The sequence below is a fragment of the Triturus cristatus genome, chromosome 1_1 (assembly GCF_964204655.1).
Source record: "Triturus cristatus chromosome 1_1, aTriCri1.1, whole genome shotgun sequence".
In the NCBI taxonomy this organism is placed as follows: domain Eukaryota; kingdom Metazoa; phylum Chordata; class Amphibia; order Caudata; family Salamandridae; genus Triturus; species Triturus cristatus.
Window position 1 is genome coordinate 637,609,818 of NC_140579.1, and position 22,735 is coordinate 637,632,552.

The window sequence follows — 22,735 nt, forward strand, 5'->3', positions numbered from 1 at the left end:
CAAGAGGATGGGTGACTCTCCCCGCCTTCAGCTGGGGGGGACGCATGTTGGACAGGCCACGTGAAGGGCTTGCTCCCTCCCCGCATGACAGGGCCCGAGCCCCGGCCCTCCAGGTGTTACCCACAGAAACAACCCGCACCCCGTCCCCAGACGGGACTCCTGCCCCCGGACCTCTCTGTATCATGGGGCCGAACCACTACCGGCTCCCTCGCCCGGCCCGGCCGCCATCTTGGACACTGCACCACGAGGCCGCGTGGCCTCAGCTCGACCCTAACCCTGGGCCTGGCCAGGCCCCGACATCCCGGCACCACCATCCACCCAGGAGGTGAACGGACCACTTGGCAGGTCGATGGGAGAAAGAAATGTCGATGGCTCTCCCCCGCCAGGTGCCGATCGCCCCCCAGCTCCCCCGGGCGCTGGCTCCACCCCCCTGCTGGGTGTCTGGACTCCCTCATCCCGGACCTCCCGACCTCCAAGTGCGAGGGTCCGGACATCAAAGGGCGCCAGACCTATAACTGGGGCAGCTCCAGAGCAGGAAGGCAGTTGTATCCTGGAGTCGAGAGACACCGTGAAGAACTCATCCCTGACGGACTACTGGCGCTGCCGTAGCCCTGCCTTGCGAACTATCGCCCTGCCTGCTGGTGCTGCCGCGGCCTTCTGCATCCTCCATCCTCGTTGGGACCTGTTGGCGCTGCCGCGGACCATTGTAACTACCACCTTCACTGGGACCTGCTGGCGCTGCCGCGGACCGTTGTAACTACCACCTTCACTGGGACCTGCTGGCGCTGCCGCGGACCGTTGTAACTACCACCTTCACTGGGACCTGCTGGCGCTGCCGTGGACCGTTGTAACTACCACCTTCACCGGGACCTGCTGGCGCCGCCGCGGCCCGTCCATCTAGAACGCCGAGCTCGAGGATTGTGAGCTATCCATCATACCATCTCAGCTACCAGATTGGTAACAAGACTGTCCCGCTACCCCCTTTCCCAACCAAGAGACTAGAATCGAGGGGACCCCTGAGTCCTGACCTCCTTGTACCATTCTATCGTACCTAAAGATTGCTTATAAAGAACGTCAAAACCTCATCTTTGTGTGGTGTACATCTGTGGGGGGAAGTTACTCGTCTGTACGATCGATGGAGACGGCTCTCCCCGGAGACCTCTCCCCTTGTCCTCGGCCGACCCTCCCGGTCCGTCTAACACTATGGTCGGACAACCACGCAGTGGTGCAGGCAATCAACACGGGAGCTGCGCGATGCCCAGCTGTAGCGACCCTTCTGAGGAAGCTAGTGGGCTGCCAATTGAAAGGCAACATTGCACTGAGGGCAAGGCACATTCCGGGCGTGGAAAACTTAGTGGCGGATGCTATTTCTCGTTTCCAGTGGGAAAAATTCAGGAAGCTGGCCCCAGGCGCAGACAGAAGGAAGACCCCGATGCCGGAAGAAGCGCGGTCATGGGTGGAAGCGGGTTGAAATGGTTACTGGACAACGCACTGGCCCCAAAGACCAACAGCCGTTACAGGAAGTGCTGGGAGACTTTCAGGGTCAAAACAGGACTAAAGAAGGGACAATGGGCCAATATAATGGAAATCCTAGAATTCATCGATTGGGCCTTCCAGGGAGGGAAGTCGAAAACCTGGGCACAAGCGCATTTAAGTGCAGTAGCACATTACACAAAAATGGCAGGGCGCGAAGACCAAACAAGGGCGTTTGAATGTAGGATGGCTATGAAAGGGTGGGGTAGGTTACAGCGGGCACCAGAGGACGCCAGGCGCCCCATCCAGTTCAACTTACTTCAGGCGATGCTGGGGACCCTGGCCGGGATATGCTCATCGCGGCATGAAATCACATTATTCCGGGCAGCGTTTGCAGTAGCATTCTTCGGGGCATACAGGGTCAGCGAGTTGGTAGCCCCTTCAGTGGTGGACTCTGGAGCAGCATGCATACAGAGAAGGGATGTGGACTTTCTCTCCTGAGGCACAGCCGGGAGCCACGCTACTCTGTTCGATTTTAAACTGCTTATTTGTGTGATTTTAATACACTGTTTACCTACCTGTGTGTAACGAAGGATTCATCTTGGCCACTCCCAGACCCCCTAAACAGCCGATTCAGCGCTGCAGCGGGCGGGCGAGACCAGCCTTGATTGTAATTGCCGCCTCTCTCGCCTGAGTAGGCCACGCCCACTTATTTAGGCCACGCCCCCTTCGCCAAGCGTATTTAAGCGCTGAGAGCTAGCGCTCGCTTGAATCACTTTCACTCCTGAGGCACAGCCGGGAGCCACGCTACTCTGTTCGATTTTAAACTGCTTATTTGTGTGATTTTAATACACTGTTTACCTACCTGTGTGTAACGAAGGATTCATCTTGGCCTCTCCCAGACCCCCTAAACAGCCGATTCAGCGCTGCAGCGGGCGGGCGAGACCAGCCTTGATTGTAATTGCCGCCTCTCTCGCCTGAGCAGGCCACGCCCACTTATTTAGGCCACGCCCCCTTCGCCAAGCGTATTTAAGCACTGAGAGCTAGCGCTCGCTTGAATCACTTTCTCTCCTGAGGCACAGCCGGGAGCCACGCTACTCTGTTCGATTTTAAACTGCTTATTTGTGTGATTTTAATACACTGTTTACCTACCTGTGTGTAACGAAGGATTCATCTTGGCCACTCCCAGACCCCCTAAACAGCCGATTCAGCGCTGCAGTGGGCGGGCGAGACCAGCCTTGATTGTAATTGCCGCCTCTCTCGCCTGAGCAGGCCACGCCCACTTATTTAGGCCACGCCCCCTTCGCCAAGCGTATTTAAGCGCTGAGAGCTAGCGCTCGCTTGAATCACTTTCTCTCCTGAGGCACAGCCGGGAGCCACGCTACTCTGTTCGATTTTAAACTGCTTATTTGTGGGATTTTAATACACTGTTTACCTACCTGTGTGTAACGAAGGATTCATCTTGGCCACTCCCAGACCCCCTAAACAGCCAATTCAGCGCTGCAGCGGGCGGGCGAGACCAGCCTTGATTGTAATTGCCGCCTCCCTCGCCTGAGCAGGCCATGCCCACTTATTTAGGCCACGCCCCTTTCCAACCTCCCTTTCACCTGTATATAGGATGTGTCCATACCGGAAGGGCAGCGGACGTGCGCAGCGGGCGCGCCGTTTGCGCACCGAAGGCGTGCCTAAGGCAAGCCCGTCTGCGCCCGTCCGCGGCCGGACGGGGCCCGGGCCATGTCACTCTGCCCAAACTACTACCTTCACTCCCAGGGACCTGATTGCTCTACACTCACTGAGGTCACTGGATACCACCAGCTCCACATGCCTGCAACAACTAGGTATTTATCAACCTCGGAGTACCTTTCCTGAGTTACAGTCCCTCCCGTCCCTTCTCACTTCTGAACCCTCAGTTCTTCCTCCTCCTCCTAAACCCCCACTCGCTGAGGTACCCGCTAATATGGAATTAGCGGTTATCTACCTTAATACTCGCTCACTTGTCAGACACCAACTTGACATCTTCCACCTCCTAGACTCGGACCGACCCGACGTTCTTCTCCTAACCGAGACTTGGCTGAATGAGGATTCCTCCCCCGACTTTCTAGCAGCCATCCCTCCGGGGTATTATATACTCCACGCCAATAGGCCCGCCGGCAAACTAGGAGGCGGCGTAGCCGCCATTATCAATCTCTCCCTCAGGTTCACTTCCCTCTCCCTCCTCACCATCCCTCAGGTGGACTGTCTGGGAATTAGACTCGAATCTTCTGTCTCCCCTCTTACCTGTGTTCTGGTATACCGTCCCCCACAATCTATGCCTAATTTCTATTCGAATTTTAGTGACCTACTCTCTCAGCTTACCATCAACAATTCTAAACTCCTAGTCCTGGGAGACTTCAATTACTGGCCGTCAGATACCCATGAAAGCCCCCAATCCCTGGCTTTCACTGATCTTCTAACTGGGCTTAATGGTATCCAACACATTCATCTACCCACTCACCCCAAGGGCCATATCCTTGACCAGGTGTGGACCTACAACCTCGAAATCAAGTCGCTCACGATCTCACCCTGCCACTGGTCCGACCACCATTTAATTTCTTTTCTCCTTCTGGTCCCTCCCCCGCCCCCTCGCAGCCGAGGCCCCAGCCTCCATGCTCGCAACTGGAACAAAGCTGACCTTGATTTATTCATCACTTCTTTAACATCTTCGGTCTCGGCCACTCTTGGCCCCATCGACTCCCAAGAAGCTGCACTAGTCGACTGGCTAGAACATGCCAGCGACAAGGTTGCCCCCCTTAAATTAATAAGATCCAAGCGCCCCCACGACGCACATCGATGGTTTTCCGATAGTCTCAAAACCTTAAAACTAGGTCTCCGCCAGGCCGAGCGCCGATGGCGCAGAAGCTATGATCCTGCAAAGAAACCATTCTTTCTAAAATTATTGGGAGAGTACAAACTAGCAATATCAGCTGCTAAAACCGCCTACTTTTCCACCAAAATCCTCAACTCTGCGCAGAAATCTAAAGATATCTTTGCAATCGTAGACGAGCTCTCACACCCGGACAGGGTAACTCTCAAATCTCTTCCGTCTCAAGCACTCTGCGACTCCCTCAACTGTTTTTTTATGGAAAACATTATCAAAATCAAAAATAGCATCTCCTCCACTCACCCGGCTATACCCTTCACTGACGCTGCACCTTCTGTCAACCCTCATCTTCTGACTCAGTTCCCCCCGATATCAGAAGAAGTCTTCATCAGTCTGCTTAATAAAGTCTCCTCTGGTTCCCCCACAGATTGCTGCCCCCCCGCGATTCTCCGGGCTGCCTTCTCAGCCTGCCCCATCCCTCCACTGGCCCTCCTGAACAACTCCCTTCTGCTCGGTGAGGTTCCCAGTCAGTTTAAGAACGCGGAAGTAGTACCTATCTTGAAGAAACCCAGCGCCGACCCTACGATCATGGCCAACTTCCGTCCCATTTCCCTCCTTCCCTACCTTAGCAAAGTACTTGAGTCATATGTCACCAGCATCCTCAGTTCCTTTATTGAGGACTCCAACTTCCTGGACCCTCAACGGGCTGGGTTTAGACCAGCCCACTCAACCGAGGCGGTCATTCTCTCTGTAATGGAGGAACTCCACAGAGGCGCTGACTCTAACACCAGCCAAGCCTTAATCCTTTTGGACTTGTCGGCAGCCTTTGACACGGTCGACCACTCCATCTTGGTCGACCGTGTCAAGGAGGCTGGTATTGGAGGGACGGCCCTTGACTGGGTTCGCTCCTTCCTGACGAACCGCCACCAATCTGTTCGAATCTCCCAATTCTCGGCGGATAGGATGAAACTCACCTGCGGAGTCCCGCAGGGCTCGTCTCTGTCTCCGCTCCTTTTTAATTTATACCTTACCCCCCTGATCCGCTCCCTCCGGGGAAGGAATGTCACTGCATTTAACTATGCAGATGACATTCAGCTCATCTTCAACCTTGACTCGCAGGAAGCGGCCCAGGACTTCCAGTCCACCCTTTGTCATATCAGCGACTGGATGGGCGCTCACCACCTCAAGCTTAACCCCGACAAGACGGAGCTCGTTCTTGTCGGAGGCCCAGCCAATCCCTGGAACTCCACCTTCTGGCCCCTTTCCCTTGGCCCCCCCCCTAGTCCCGCTGATAAAGTAAAAAGCCAAGGGGTCTACATCTCACAGGATCTTTCCATGAATCATCAGATCAGCGCCACAGTTTCCTCCTGCTTCCACCAGCTCAGAAAAATCCCAAAAATATCTCACTTCCTGACCACTGAAGCTCTCACCCTGGCGTTGTTGGCGCTAGTCATCTCCCGGATTGACTACGCCAACGCCCTATACGCAGGCATTCCGCAATACCAAATAAGGAGACTTCAGTTAATCCAGAATCAGGCCGCCCGTCTAATCTACCGTCAGCCAAAACATCACCACGTCCGTCCCCTCCTCAAAGCCCTTCATTGGCTTCCTGTGTCGGAACGCTGCAAGTTCAAACTTGGCTGCCTAACCCATAAATCCCTGGCCGGCATCGGCCCCTCTTTCATCTCCTCTCTTCTCCATCCGTACGCCCCCCCCAGACACCTCCGTTCCTCCCGTCACGCCCTCCTCCAGACACCTAGGTTCAGGCGTAAAAAGCACGGAGGCCTTAGATTCTCCTTTCTGGCCCCCTCACTCTGGAACTCTCTACCTTTGGACCTCAGACTCTCCTCTTCCTACCCTCACTTTAGGTCTCTCCTAAAAACTCACCTTTTCCGCGGTGTCTATACATAAAGTTCCTCTTTCTCCCCTCTCTGCCTCCTCTTGGGTTAGTGATCAGCGCTAAGAAACCGTCCGGTGAACGCAGCGCTCTACAAATCCTTTTTACATTACATTTTACATTTTACATGCAGAAAGAACACATGGACATACTGCTACGGAGGTCCAAGACGGACCAGACGGGCAAGGGAGTATGGACCAGATTACACTGCACGAAGGACGAGGAGCACTGCCCAGTGTGTCTACTAAAAGGGCATCTAGAGAGCAAGCAAGGGAAGAAGGGGCCGCTGATTCAACACAGGGATGGGTCTTTCCTCAGCCGCTTTCAGTTTATAGCGGTAATGAGGAAGACTTTAGAAGCACTGGGTCTCCCTGCACGGGAATATGGGTCACACTCATTTAGAATTGGGGCGGCCACCACGGCGGCAAAGCTGGGCATGGGCGGGGGAGTAATTAAGGGGATAGGGAGTTGGGCATCCGGCGCTTACAAGCGGTACATACGCCCAACAGTGTACTAAGCCCACACCTCTCCTCCACCCCAACCCCCACCCTTTTTTCCAGATCCGAACGCTTCACAAAGGAATGTGTGGATCGTGGGGCACTCTTACGTGACGCGGGCACAGCGGTGGGCAGCGGCCAGACGGGAATTTGGCGGAATATGGCTACGGGACACTGACATAGAATGGTGGGGGCGCCCCGGGATGAAATGGGGACAGCTGCTGCACGCGGTGCGGGATGCACTACAGCGGGGCAGCAAGCCAGACGCAGTGGTGGTCCACCTGGGCGGGAATGACTTGGCAGCAATGGGGCGGAGGGCACTCCTAGAAGACATGCAGAAGGGCCTCACGGCAGTGGCACGCATGGTACGCCCCGCAGACATAATTTTTTCCGAAATCATAGTGCGGAACGCCTGGCGGGGGGCAATTGACCTGGGAGCGGTGGAAAAGTCCAGAAGGAAACTCAATATTACTATGGCAAAGGTATGCAAGACAAATGGCTGGGGTTTCGTACGACATGGGTTCATAAACCTGAGATCCCCGGGGGTATCACATGGAGGACGGAGTACACCTCACAGGGGTGGGGATGGATATGTTTCTGCTGAATATTGTAAGGGTACTGGAGCAGAGGGGTTTCCTATGACAGTCAGACAAGGCAGGAGTCGGTTGGGGGGGAGCTCCCTCTGATCGTGAAACCATAGGGAGCGTGGCAGAGCTAGACTGACTAAATTACCAAACGAAAGGGAAGAACCCATTAGAAAATAGATGGGAGGCTCTCACAGTGTCCTGGGGATGCCCTCGCAGTGTCCTGGGGATGCCGCACGGCAGGGGCACTGAGGGAGCCAAAGGGCGGCACGCCGCCAGCAAAGATTAGAGATAATGCTCTCCCTATGACCCTTGGGATGCCTCACGGCAGGTGCTCAGAAGGAAACAAAAGCAAAGGACCCAGTCGCAAGAAATTAGAGTAGATGCGCAGGAAAGGCCCTTGGGATGCCAGCCGGCAGGGACCTCTGGGAGAAGGGAGGGCCCACGAAAGGGCACAGGGCGAGCGGGACGGCACTTGCGGCCCAGACAGGTCCAAACGGAGACCCGCTAAATCGGTAGCAAGCTGAAGCCTAGACCCGGAAGCAGAAAACACAAAAAGGGTTCCCTCCCCTCCCAGGTGATTGATACAGCTGGGTCAAGAATAATAATAATGCAACATGTACATAACCATGAACAATGTGATACAAATGTATAAAGTGTTATTATGCGAATAAACTGCGACCTTTTCAGGCACCCAACAAAGTTGTCAGTGGTGATTTGAGGTAGCAGAGCACAGCCGGACTGTACGATGGGGAAAGCGGGGAGGCGAGATTCGCCGCCTGGAGGGGGTTTGAGGTGCGAACTACTCGCATGGAGCGTGGAATTGCCCGCTGTCTTTTTAATAGGCGGGTTTCAATTTTGTTATTGTGGATATATATCTGAGTGTCTAAGAATTCAATACTTGACTGACTGATGGTTGCAGTAAAGTGCAAGTTGATATTATTGACATTAATATTTTCAACACATTTTTGGGCGTGTTCTAATGTCCTCTGCCACACCACAAATAGATCGTCAATATATCTTAACCATATCTTGAGATTATTTTTGATACATTCCCTGTGTTCCTTCATGAGGACCAGCTCCTCCCACCTGCCCATATGAAGACAGGCGTAGCTTGGAGAGAAGCTGGCCCCCATGGCTACACCTCTGGTCTGCTGATACAATTGACTGTTAAACATGAAGATATTGTTGAATATGGTAGGCCTGTGAAGTACCTATGCCCTTGGTACCTAAGGAACCATATACTAGGGGATCATAAGGTACCATAGTATCCAATCACTAGTGCATCTAATATGCACACCAGTCATTTAAGGGAGTAAGCAGATAGGCTGGGGTTCTGGATAGCAGGATCCCAGCCAGACTAGTCAAAAACCATTCAAACACCAGGAAAAAAGTGGGGGCAACCATGCAGTCAGATTCCAACTTCCTACACTCCTCCATCCCTCGCGCGCGGGCCTGGCTCTCCCTCTCTGTCTTGCTCGCCCCTCCACTACCACAGAGTGCGTCTCGCGGCCGCCACTTTCGCACGCACCACTCACGTGTTTTTTTTATCATTTCCAACTCCCGGGCTTGTTTCTTCTCACTTCCAGCCACCCTCGGCTCTCCCCTCTCTTGATTCTTTCTCTTCTGCGAGGTGCACGTGCTTGTCGTTTGTGCTGTACAACAATGTGAAGTGAACCGTAAAGCATTTGCTTTAAATCTTTGCACATTTAACGGTTTTTCTTCCAGATTAAAACATATTTTCCCACAGATTTTTGGTGATATTTGCTGACTCGCTTTTAGGAGCTTGATTTAGTTGGAATGACGTACATACCAGTAGTTTGCAACGGCAACAACACCAGAGAGCGAGAGTTATGTGATATGATCCTCTGTTGCAATATTTAACGGTCAGTCTGTCCAATGCATAAGTCAAGAGGGACTTGTACTTAGTGATACGTAAAACTGTGATGTCAGGACAACAATGGCGTCGGAGAGCAGGGGCCCCGATATGTATTTTGCTTTCCCTCTTTCAGCAGCTTGCAGCCTCGGTGTTTATATTGATTGCCCTGCTGACTTCTGACAGGCAGCGAAGGCCCGTGAACAGAGAGCACAAACACGCTGCAGAGGCGAGAGTTCATTGCCGGCTCGCACTGTACCTGCAGCAAGCTCGAACAAGAGCCTGGCATTCAGAGGGCGAGGAAGGGAGTGGCAAGGGGCGGGTGGCTCTTCTATATAAACCGGCCACACACTTCGTGTCTGTTTAAGCAGGTGCACTGGGGTGTGACAAGCACATGCTGCTCTTTTGTAAATATCAACTCTACTCTGCGACGTCCGTGCGGGGCATTGTGCCTAGTACTACAGAGCACAAACTACTTGTAGCTATTATAGGTTTCAAGAAGGGCCCCCAAAACTCTGCGACATCCCAGTCTCTGTGACGTCAGGCGTCCCCTCGGTAGTCTGATACAAAATGATATCTTACTACATTGCCTTCATAGCGCCAACATTCACGCTAACAGACTAACCTAGGCCTGAGGGGCGCGCACTGCTGGGGTGGACTTTCCTGCTGCTTCCAGCCTGGCCTCTTCGATGAGCACCAGGTCCCACCAAGGGCTCAGAGGAGATTCTGCTCGCAGTGTGCGTCATACAGAAAAACTCAAGTGCACGCCCCTGTGCGACCCGAACTCTCCAGCCCTTGGAATATTCGACTTTTCTGCCTCTTTTTAGCGTCTGCGGGTTTCCCATGGAATATAAATAGACCCGAGAGGAGGGGGAGTGGTGGCAGGGGCGGCCTTAGGCATGTGCAAGCTGTGCACCTGCACAGGGCCACCAAACCCCAGGGGCCACCATGAGGAATCGGATACAATACATATTCGTGGCGGCCCCTGGCAGGGATTTGGCGCATGAACGACTGAGGCGTGCTAAATCTAATGTGATGCACGCTGAATGGTTGTTCTTATACTCTTTTCCTTTCTAACCCAGTCTCGTCTTTGTGTGGGGTCGGCCTTGTTTCGGGCTCTTCTGGTATGTCTTGTGCTTGTTTAGAACTTTTTTTCCAGGAGAATCGAGCTTGTTTTAATAGTCCAGATCTGGCACCTCCGGAGGCTCGCATGCGCGCGCATGCGCAGTGCCCGCGAGTCCTGCAGCGAAGGGGTTACAGAAGCACCATGCATCACTGGCGGCAGGAGGGGTGGCAGCACCCGTGCCCGGCGTGCAGCGAGCAGCACCGAGACCGGCCGAGGCCATGCACCGGCGCGCCTAGAGACCCTGGGCAAGAAAGGCCGCCTTGCAGAGGATAGCATGCCAGTGTGCAACCTTTGGTGCCAGCTGCGAGGTGAGCAGCCCGAGGGTCAGGGCATGGGGAGGGGGAGTGAGGAGGTCAGCGTGTGCCACTGCAGAGTGAATCCGAGGGAAGGTGAGCCATTGGACGAGGGTGTGGGGAGCCCTGGGGAGGAGGGCAGATCAGGCATAGGAATGTATCCCAGCCCGTGGGGGTGAGGAGCTGGGGGCGTGGGGAAGGTTGGGTGAGGATGTTATTGTAGATGGTGTGTGCTTTGGGTCTGGGTGGAGGTAAGCCATGTGAGGTGGCGAGCTGGAGGTATTCTGGTGGTCATGGGAAGGGAGGGCATGATGAATCGTGAGAGAGAGCCTCTCTCTCACGATTCATCTCTGAGAGGGCGCGGGTCGGAGAGGTGGTCACTGTGCGCCAGGGGTAGGGAGTGGTACAGATCGGCACTGTATGTTGAGGGAAATGTGAGTCAGGAGTGCAGGGGCGGTGTTTACTTGTGGCTGAGGGGAGGCATGGTGACTTTTGGAGGTGTAACTTGGGAGGCACGGTCGTATTGGGGGGAAGAGGAGAGCAGGGTACGAGGTGTTAGACGTAATGTTAAGGATTCATTAAAATGATTACAATTACTTATCAACAATCATGAAAACAGAGTATGAAGCTGATACTTGTGATCTAATGAGTGGATCTGCCTGCACAAATCTTTTAAAACATCGAGTGTTCGAATGTACTTGGCATTTGGATATGTCTGTTTATATGGTGTTGAGGCAGACATGAAATGCAAGCACCTATGGATGGACGCCTGGAATAGGATGGCAGTGCCTACCCATGTTAACTCAATCTAATGCCCTTTTGCAGAGACCTTGGTAGGAGACTGGCTTCTTGATCATTTCTTTAATTACATTCCAGTGCTTGTCATGTGACTAGCAGAGAAAACTAGTTTAACTAGTCCTCAGTTTGCAATTGGTGAAGCAGCCTTCTCTGTCCATACTAGGGGCATAGTTACCATTGGTTCAGCAAGTACAGTGGTACTGAGACCCAAAACCCTCAGGGGCCCATTGAACCCTGATAATTGCTATATTCTACTTCCTGAGCAGCAGCCAAAGGGGCCATTTTCCTTGCTTATGCCACGGCCCATGGGGTCGTTGGTACGCTGTGCTAGTGATTCGTACGTCTGCTTGAAAGTTGTCTCCTGACTGGATGTTCCTTGCACATTCATTTTGCTTCAGTGAACCTCTAGTGCCTTTTCATAGCCTTAGAACTCACTGTAATTAATCCTTGTTTAATAGGTGCTCTGTAAAGCGAGCAGAACTGGTTGCTGGAATATGGAACTATACAAGAAACCTTAATTAAATATATTGTATTTTGTCTTTTGACAATGTGGTAAAGTGGACGAGTCTTTGGTTACCTGTAGGCTGTCTTCAGGTTCAGTTAGTGACGTACTGAGACAGGTCTCTGTGTGCCATGATTTCAAGTTAGCTTACTCTCTTCCTGCTAAGGTCACTTCCCAAATAGATCATGAACTATTCTCCAGGCTCTACTGTTCTCAGTGGACTGATAAAACAGACCTTGTATGCCAAGTCACATGATCTACCCTATAGTTTTATAACACTCTTCAAATAAACCTTCCATATGTGGCTAGTCCTCATAATGTGTCATACATGTAGTGGGAAGGGTAATTACTATCAATCAGTCAGGGTTTGTAAAGCTCAGCTGCTTCACACATAAGGGTCTCGAGGCGGTGTGGGATTCATGCTGCTGGATCATGCTGCTTGTTGGTTGAACAGCGAGGTCTTGTGGTCCTTCCTGAACTGCTGGAGCGATGGTGAGGCTCTGAGGTGCAGGGGGAGGGTTTTCAGGTCTTCACTGCCAGGTGGGAGAAGTAGCGGCCTCCACTGTTTTATCAGCGGCTGCATTGGGTGGCTGCTAGGGAGATGGTTCTGGAACATATTTTCCTGGTAGGTTGGTGGAAATTCACTCGTTCATTAAGGTATGCTGGTCCTTCATTGTGTAGTCCAGGGAAGACATGGCTTGGCAGTTCGGGCTGGACTGTTCCCATGAGGCACAGGGTCAAGGCTGATTTGCATATGGCCATGTCTGAACTGGGGTGGTGTGGTGAGCAAAAAAACGATGGATTTAGGCCCAGATCTCTGTACTGGGGTGAATGTATGACATTGTTCTGCATTCTGTCCATCAACTGTTGTTTTTGCAAGAAAATAAAAATGACACATCAAAATCTTTCAGCAGCCGCCACTGCTGATTGTCTTCTTTTTTTCCCTACCCACTGCTAGCCTCGCCCGCTGCATTGCAAGCAAAATGAAGAGAATTCGAGTACACAAATCTGGTTATTCGAAACGAAAGAGAAAGGTGGCTCAGCAGGCTTTCGTAGTGTCACAGGAAGGAGCAATCCTGAACTTTATCACCCAAGGGAAACCTAAAGATGGAGAATCCTCTGGCCAGAGTACTGCTGATGCACTAGGTAAAACAGGCGCTGACGACCATAAAGAAGAACAAAAAAATGATGATATCCATGAGCAGAATGATACTCATGAGCAGACCAATGAAAATGAACAAGGTGACTCTGAAATTGATACAAACATGCAGCAATTACCAACTCAGGATGAGGATTATTACAAAAGACCCTCAGACAGAGAAACTGAAACATCATTCATCGGTCCATCAACATCTGGCATTCTGAAGGAGGTTCAGAGTTTACAGACGGATGATGCTGGTATTGAAAAGGAAGCCAAAGAGCAAGACCATGTTACAGACCCGTGTTCTGAATATGATTTATGTGATTGGAGGGATCCTACTTTGTGGCCGAACTCTCTTACGGACGCGCAACGTGTTTTTCTTGTTGAAAGGGGTCCCTCCAGAGACCCAGATTCTAAAACAAAGTATCCAAGTGATGAGCACTCAAAAAGTAAACGTTGTTTTTCTGTTACCATGTTACTGGTCATCTAACGCCTTTTCTGGACGTTTTATTAAAACACCTTCCTGAGCTCCGCCCCGCCCGGACCCCCTCTTCCGGGGCCCCCTACCTGCGCTCCCTGCACAGGGCCACCATGAGCCTAGAGCCGCCCCTGGTGGTGGGCCCCATGCGCCTGCCTGCGCTGCCTCTGCTTCCAATTTATGAGGCTGTCTTCTGATTGCTGATATGGGGTCCAGAGCTCAGCATCCTGGACGGCTTCCAGGGGGTGGTCCTTTCTGTGGCACATGGCTAGCACTGGCTTATGATATAAACAACAACAATGGTTCCCTCAGGGGAAGAATAAAGCTTAAACTACCTTGGCTAAATACTTTTTACCATCCAGTATACTGTACTTAAACAGTTACATTAATTCACAGTATGCTTACTTCAATTATATAAGTAACTCATTATTCAACATAGCACAGTGCAAGTGAATTGTGACAGTCGTGAAACAGATGTGCACAGTGCTATAAATAAAACATATATACAGAACTAGGGGCTGATATAAATGCAGACTTTCATAGCATGATTCGAACTGAGAGTGCAGTGTGTGCATACATATAATTGATATGAGTCCACTAGTGTGGTTGTCGATGTTTTGGCCCAGGAGAAACTATTTGAAAGAGGCCCGGGCACCCACTCAGACTCGAATCACTTTCACGGTGCTCAGACGCTAGCTGGGATGTTTACTGACTGATGTAGGTTCTAATCTCCTACAGCACGGACATCGCCGAGGGGCATCAGGGAGCGTGTGTAATTTTTTTTTATAATTGTTGCAAGTGGAAATAGTACAAACGCAGCATTTCCTTTCTGTCGCTGATTCTTTCTAATTTTGGCTTTCCCTCTTTCCCCTTCACGTTAGGAGCCCTTCACCCACCCTCCAAGCACAAACGCAGCTTTAGGGTTCTCAGCACACATGTTTATGTTTCCTGCTCGTGTTCCAATCTCTGCTCCATAATTTTTTGTGTATTATCGGCATTTACTTTTCAGCTCATGTTTGAGCTCTGCTACATGTTTGACACTCTCTCTGCATACTGTTTTCTTTCAGTACCGGTGAGCTTTCTCGCGCCAACATTAGCTCTTTATTTGTAAACAGGCTTGCAGTGTATCTCACAGCTATCTGTTAAAAGTATCAGAGTCTTTAGTTAAAGGATAACATTTATTGGTTCTTTTATACGTCGCGTTTGTGTGTTATAAAAAACATTCAGACTTTTTCTGCCTGTTTTCTTTCATTCCCGGCGTGATTATTGCTTACTTTGTTTCCTGCTCGTGTTCCAAGTTCTACTCCATAACGTGAACTTTATTACAGGCACAGCCAATAGGTCTCGCTTTTGAGACCTTATAAGTATTTAGTTATGCAGCACAATATCCTTGGTGCAACAACATCAACCGTCGCATAAACACTTATAGGGTCCCAAAGGCGAGACCTATTGGCTATGCCAATGCTTGTTTATTTTAAGCAACTAACAACCATTCACAAAGCCAATAGTCCTGGCTTGTTGTTGGTGTAATGATACTTGCTGTATTATATATCTGGAGGCAATGACAGAAACAACATAATACCAGTCGGGCAGAACACTATGCTACGCACACACATATTTTTAGCTTAGGTGTTTTAAGCCATGCCGTTATTGACATCGAAGACCCCCTTTGAAGAGACCCCACAGTTTTTTATCCCACGTAAAGCCCTGAAAACAACACCCTTTCACCGTCACCTCACGTCCTGGCACTGTGCATCATGCATGACCCATGACTTCTAAGTTTTCAGAATACCTATGTGCAGGGGTGTAATGAACCCTCCCCCACCCCACCCCTTGCTTTAGGAACCACAGCTAGGTGAAGTTCTTGATGGGCCACTTCTATATGGGACTCTGCAGACAAAGGCTCAGCTCATAATGTGAAAAGGTGGGTGAGTAATTAAGTGCAGGAATGTGTGAATGGCTGGATGGATTGGTGAAAGGATGAATGGGTGAATGAAAGGGTGAATGGATAGATAATGAAAGGATGGATGAGTGACTGGAAGGATGGATGAGAGAAAAGGTAAATAGATGGATGTATGGGTGGATGGGTAGATGGATGGGTAAAAGGGTGGATGGGTGAGAGAAAGGATGGATGAATGAGTGAAAGGGTAGATGATGGGCGAGTAAATTGGTTGATGGATGAGTGAAATGATGAATATATGGATGAATGAAAGGGTGGATGTAAGGATTGATGGGTGAGTGAAAGGGGGGGTAGTTGGACAAAAGGATGGATAGAGGAGTGAAGAAGTGAAAGGGTAGATGGATGAGAGAATGGATGGATGAGTGAAAGGATGGATGAGTAATAGGGTCAATTGATGGATTCATGAATGGATGAGTAGATGGGTGGGTGGAAGGAAGGATGGATGTATAAGTGAAAGGGGGTGTAGAGAGAGAAAAGAGGATGAATGACTGAAAGGGTGAATTGGTGGAAGTATAAGTGACTGGGTGGATGGATGAGTAAGTGAAAGGATGGCTGTATGGGTGAAAGGGTAAATGGATGGATGGATGAGTGAATAGATGGATGGGTGGAAGAGTGGATGGATGAGTGTTCGGATGGATGGGGTGAAAGGGTGGATGGATGAATAATGGATGGATGAGTGAAAGGGTGGATGGAGGAATGGATGAGTGAAATGATGGATGGAAGGCTACATGGTGGATAGGTTTGCAAATGGGTGAATATGTTTGGATATAGATGGGCACACAGATTGACGGACAAAATGAATGGTGAAAGACTGAATGATAGATAAAAGAATGATTACACCTTGAAGCACCCATTATCTTAAGTAACATTTCCTATACACTGACTTTCACGTTTATATGAGTCATTGTCTCTATATGATGTGTGTGTGATGTAACACACTCTGACACCCTGCCCTACATACTTGGGATGAGTAGCACTATAAAAGAAATTAAATACACATGAGAGACGGTCTATGTGAACATACTGGGCCCCATTGGAGGGTGGTAGCAAGGCAGGACTGGCCAGACTGGGCATCAGCTGTTTGTTTCCCTGGGAGGCTGGAAAGGGGGTGCAGTTTTGCAGGGGCGGCTCTAGGCTCATGGTGGCCCTGTGCAGGGAGCGCAGGTAGGGGGCCCCGGAAGAGGGGGTCCGGGCGGGGCGGAGCTCAGGAAGGTGTTTTAATAAAACGTCCAGAAAAGGCGTTAGATGACCAGTAACATGGTAACAGAAAAACAACGTTTACTTTTTGAGTGCTCATCACTTGGATACTTTGTTTTAGAATCTGGGTCTCTGGAGGGACCCCTTTCAACAAGAAAAACACGTTGCGCGTCCGTAAGAGAGTTCGGCCACAAAGTAGGATCCCTCCAATCACATAAATCATATTCAGAACACGGGTCTGTAACATGGTCTTGCTCTTTGGCTTCCTTTTCAATACCAGCACCATCCGTCTGTAAACTCTGAACCTCCTTCAGAATGCCAGATGTTGATGGACCGATGAATGATGTTTCAGTTTCTCTGTCTGAGGGTCTTTTGTAATAATCCTCATCCTGAGTTGGTAATTGCTGCATGTTTGTATCAATTTCAGAGTCACCTTGTTCATTTTCATTGGTCTGCTCATGAGTATCATTCTGCTCATGGATATCATCATTTTTTTGTTCTTCTTTATGGTCGTCAGCGCCTGTTTTACCTAGTGCATCAGCAGTACTCTGGCCAGAGGATTCTCCATCTTTAGGTTTCCCTTGGGTGATAAAGTTCAGGATTGCTCCTTCCTGTGACACTACGAAAGCCTGCTGAGCCACCTTTCTCTTTCGTTTCGAATAACCAGATTTGTGTACTCGAATTCTCTTCATTTTGCTTGCAATGCAGCGGGCGAGGCTAGCAGTGGGTAGGGAAAAAAAGAAGACAATCAGCAGTGGCGGCTGCTGAAAGATTTTGATGTGTCATTTTTATTTTCTTGCAAAAACAACAGTTGATGGACAGAATGCAGAACAATGTCATACATTCACCCCAGTACAGAGATCTGGGCCTAAATCCATCGTTTTTTTGCTCACCACACCACCCCAGTTCAGACATGGCCATATGCAAATCAGCCTTGACCCTGTGCCTCATGGGAACAGTCCAGCCCGAACTGCCAAGCCATGTCTTCCCTGGACTACACAATGAAGGACCAGCATACCTTAATGAACGAGTGAATTTCCACCAACCTACCAGGAAAATATGTTCCAGAACCATCTCCCTAGCAGCCACCCAATGCAGCCGCTGATAAAACAGTGGAGGCCGCTACTTCTCCCACCTGGCAGTGAAGACCTGAAAACCCTCCCCCTGCACCTCAGAGCCTCACCATCGCTCCAGCAGTTCAGGAAGGACCACAAGACCTCGCTGTTCAACCAACAAGCAGCATGATCCAGCAGCATGAATCCCACACCGCCTCGAGACCCTTATGTGTGAAGCAGCTGAGCTTTACAAACCCTGACTGATTGATAGTAATTACCCTTCCCACTACATGTATGACACATTATGAGGACTAGCCACATATGGAAGGTTTATTTGAAGAGTGTTATAAAACTATAGGGTAGATCATGTGACTTGGCATACAAGGTCTGTTTTATCAGTCCACTGAGAACAGTAGAGCCTGGAGAATAGTTCATGATCTATTTGGGAAGTGACCTTAGCAGGAAGAGAGTAAGCTAACTTGAAATCATGGCACACAGAGACCTGTCTCAGTACGTCACTAACTGAACCTGAAGACAGCCTACAGGTAACCAAAGACTCGTCCACTTTACCACATTGTCAAAAGACAAAATACAATATATTTAATTAAGGTTTCTTGTATAGTTCCATATTCCAGCAACCAGTTCTGCTCGCTTTACAGAGCACCTATTAAACAAGGATTAATTACAGTGAGGCCTAAGGCTATGAAAAGGCACTAGAGGTTCACTGAAGCAAAATGAATGTGCAAGGAACATCCAGTCAGGAGACAACTTTCAAGCAGACGTACGAATCACTAGCACAGCGTACCAACGACCCCATGGGCCATGGCATAAGCAAGGAAAATGGCCCCTTTGGCTGCTGCTCAGGAAGTAGAATATAGCAATTATCAGGGTTCAATGGGCCCCTGAGGGTTTTGGGTCTCAGTACCACTGTACTTGCTGAACCAATGGTAACTATGCCCCTAGTATGGACAGAGAAGGCTGCTTCACCAATTGCAAACTGAGGACTAGTTAAACTAGTTTTCTCTGCTAGTCACATGACAAGCACTGGAATGTAATTAAAAAAATGATCAAGAAGCCAGTCTCCTACCAAGGTCTCTGCAAAAGGGCATTAGATTGAGTTAACATGGGTAGGCACTGCCATCCTATTCCAGGCGTCCATCCATAGGTGCTTGCATTTCATGTCTGCCTCAACACCATATAAACAGACATAACCAAATGCCAAGTACATTCGAACACTCGATGTTTTAAAAGATTTGTGCAGGCAGATCCACTCATTAGATCACAAGTATCAGCTTCATACTCTGTTTTCATGATTGTTGATAAGTAATTGTAATCATTTTAATGAATCCTTAACATTACGTCTAACACCTCGTACCCTGCTCTCCTCTTCCCCCCAATACGACCGTGCCTCCCAAGTTACACCTCCAAAAGTCACCATGCCTCCCCTCAGCCACAAGTAAACACCGCCCCTGCACTCCTGACTCACATTTCCCTCAACATACAGTGCCGATCTGTACCACTCCCTACCCCTGGCGCACAGTGACCACCTCTCCGACCCGCGCCCTCTCAGAGATGAATCGTGAGAGAGAGGCTCTCTCTCACGATTCATCATGCCCTCCCTTCCCATGACCACCAGAATACCTCCAGCTCGCCACCTCACATGGCTTACCTCCACCCAGACCCAAAGCACACACCATCTACAATAACATCCTCACCCAACCTTCCACACGCCCCCAGCTCCTCACCCCCACGGGCTGGGATACATTCCTATGCCTGATCTGCCCTCCTCCCCAGGGCTCCCCACACCCTCGTCCAATGGCTCACCTTCCCTCGGATTCACTCTGCAGTGGCACACGCTGACCTCCTCACTCCCCCTCCCCATGCCCTGACCCTCGGGCTGCTCACCTCGCAGCTGGCACCAAAGGTTGCACACTGGCATGCTATCCTCTGCAAGGCGGCCTTTCTTGCCCAGGGTCTCTAGGCGCGCCGGTGCATGGCCTCGGCCGGTCTCGGTGCTGCTCGCTGCACGCCGGGCACGGGTGCTGCCACCCCTCCTGCCGCCAGTGATGCATGGTGCTTCTGTAACCCCTTCGCTGCAGGACTCGCGGGCACTGCGCATGCGCGCGCATGCGAGCCTCCGGAGGTGCCAGATCTGGACTATTAAAACAAGCTCGATTCTCCTGGAAAAAAAGTTCTAAACAAGCACAAGACATACCAGAAGAGCCCGAAACAAGGCCGACCCCACACAAAGACGAGACTGGGTTAGAAAGGAAAAGAGTATAAGAACAACCATTCAGCGTGCATCACATTAGATTTAGCACGCCTCAGTCGTTCATGCGCCAAATCCCTGCCAGGGGCCGCCACGAATATGTATTGTATCCGATTCCTCATGGTGGCCCCTGGGGTTTGGTGGCCCTGTGCAGGTGCACAGCTTGCACATGCCTAAGGCCGCCCCTGAGTTTTGTGACTGGGGTCTGGCACTGCAAAGTTCCTTGTATATCCAGTAGTTTTCAATCAACAATAAAAGCTGCCCCACTTGTATTCAGGTGTGGTTCACCATTGTCTGGTGACCTGCTGGAGCGAGATGCGACTTTTGAATCGTCTAAGGTAGCAAGCTGCGAGCGTTCTGAAAAACCGTGAAGTGCACGATTGTTTCAACCTAATATAAACTTATTTTGACTTGTACTTAAGTGGCTGTCTATTTACTTATTTTTATACTATTGCGCGACCTCCTCTGACGTGTCTGTAAAACTTACCTTTTGTCCCAAAGTTTTATACTGAATTTTGACCTCCTGTCCTGAATTTTTGTCCTGGATTTTGACCCTTCGTTCTGAATTTTGACCCTCACCGTCCTCAATTTGCACCCATGCCAGTTGGCCACCCTAGTCCTCCCCTCCCCTTACCTCGCTTGCGTCATCTCCTGCTTCTGCCGCGCCGTAGTCTCTGCCCTCTGCGCCGCGTCCACCGCCCTCTCCACCTTCTCCTTGATCTTGCTTCGCCGCAGCGGGATCAGGTTCTTCACCTTGCCGCTCACCAACGCGTTCATCTTGTATTTACCCTCCTCCCGCATGCCGTCAGGGAAGGTGGTGCGGCCGTAGCCGTGCCGCCGGTTGCTCAGCCACTCGCCCTCGTAGCGCAGCCCGTTGCAGCGTCGACTCACCCCGAAGCCCGTCCGCCGGTCGCTCTTCCATTCCCCCGCATACGCCTCCGTGGCCGAGTCCTCCAGCGCCAGCTCGGGAGGTTGGGGCACCGGCAGAAGCGCCTCCGGCTCCGTCTCAGCGAAGCTCGTGGTGGAGTTAACTTCACTGGCCGTGGAGCTGACCGAGCTGAGGCCCAGCTCGCTGCGCGCGGACCCCCGCTGGCTGGACAGGGAGCCTTTGGATTCCACCCGCCTCAGTTTCAAGCCGTGCAGGATGAGCGTGCGGCGGAAAAAGCCTTTCTTCTTTGATTTGGTGGCCCTTGCTAGGTCCGACGGTCCCTGCACCTTCAAAACAAAGCCCCCTCGGGAGCCAGAGGCTGGGCTGCCAGACAGCACCACGGGGTCGAGGTCGGCCGTGTCCGTGGTATGGACGGTGTCACTCCTCAGGGAGTTGAGGGAGACCTTCCTAGGGGAGCGCAGAAGGGCAGCTTGCTTGTAGGGCACGCTTTGGCGTACGCCGTAGCCGTGGCGCTTCCCTGCCTGCCACTGGCCTTGGTAGGTGCCTAAAGAAGGGAAAATAAGCATAATTAGATCAGAAAGTTATACAAACTATCATAAGAGACAGGGAGGCATAAAAAAGAGTCAGAGTTAACACAAGCAACCATAATCAAAGAGCTAATTAATAGAAGAGATTGCAAAAAAATACATGTCATTCAATTTGGTTACTCTTGTGTTTTTAGGCCCATAGCCGCGTTCCTTCATGCCACGAGAGAAGCCTAGAGCACATTTTGAACAACCTACTGTACCCCCAATGTGGTGCATTGAGCCTGTAAAACATGCACATAAATCATCTGCGAGGAGGAAGGAAACACTTTTATTTTACTGAATGCACAACACTGGTCTCCCATGCCCCAATAGCCAGGGTCTAGACCATCAACTTTGACAAAAGAGACCTTTACAAGCTTTAAAGGTTTTTGTGCAATGTAAGTAAAACCCGAAAATTCAGAAAAAAAACACTAAATAGTTTTTGAGAAGGAATGGATTTACAGCTGAGCTCATATCCTCCTAGCTGATGTGACCATAATGTGAAATACAACCTCTTATTGTCCCAGGTAATGTCAATGAAGGCTTTAGCTTCAAGTGTCATGAGTCAGGAAAAATAATTTTCTGATTGCAGGCAGGCCAGATGTCAACTGACCAGAGGGTTTAGCTGGGGGATCCTATCCAAATGCCTTTAAATACAATTTCGAAAAAAAACACTGAGAAAGTTCGTATGGGTGCCTACTGTAGCCAGATAGGGTCAATTAAGCTTCCCTGGCTCTCTAATCTGGCCCAGTTCGAAACAAACACAATATTTTTATCAAAACTGCATGAAAAGTTTTTATTTCGTGCTGGTGGGTGCCTGCTGCCCCATTGTATGGCAACATCCCATATTTTACCAGAGGCGTGGGAGGCACACTTTTCCAGATTGTATAATCGTGGGGCATCTGAGGCACAGTTATCACCAGTAAACGGTTGCCCCATTAGTGCCTGGACACCCATTATGGTGGATGAGGTTCATTTGGGCATAGAAGGCCTAGTAGTGAGGAAGGCGCCAGGGCCAGATGGGATACCCCCTGATCTATTTAAAAGCCAGATAGATCTTTGGGCCCCCATTTTAACCAGGGTTTATAACACAGCTATGGAGGTGGGCATGCCGAGATCATGGTCTACGGCCGTCATTGTGCCCATATTTAAGAAGGGTAATAAAAATGACCCTCAATGTTATCGCCCAATATCCCTAATAGATGTAACGGCGAAAGTTTTGGGAAGAGTCATTCTAAACCGTCTAATGACATGGGCTGACGAAAACAATATTA

The 22,735-nt window shown here is 50.5% G+C and overlaps 1 protein-coding gene across 1 annotated transcript in view; it reads right to left on the reverse strand.

Moving 5' to 3' along the window:
- LOC146870749 (junctophilin-4-like) overlaps positions 1 to 22,418 on the reverse strand; it is a 595,133-nt gene extending 572,715 nt beyond the window's left edge. Inside the window, exons 1-2 of the mRNA XM_085644053.1 lie at positions 22,316 to 22,418; positions 20,641 to 21,439 (exon numbers count right to left, since the gene is read on the reverse strand). Coding sequence (XP_085500179.1) covers positions 20,641 to 21,439; positions 22,316 to 22,418 — 902 coding nt within the window. The remainder of the gene's footprint in view (positions 1 to 20,640; positions 21,440 to 22,315) is intronic.
- Between the last annotated feature and the right edge of the window lie 317 nt (positions 22,419 to 22,735).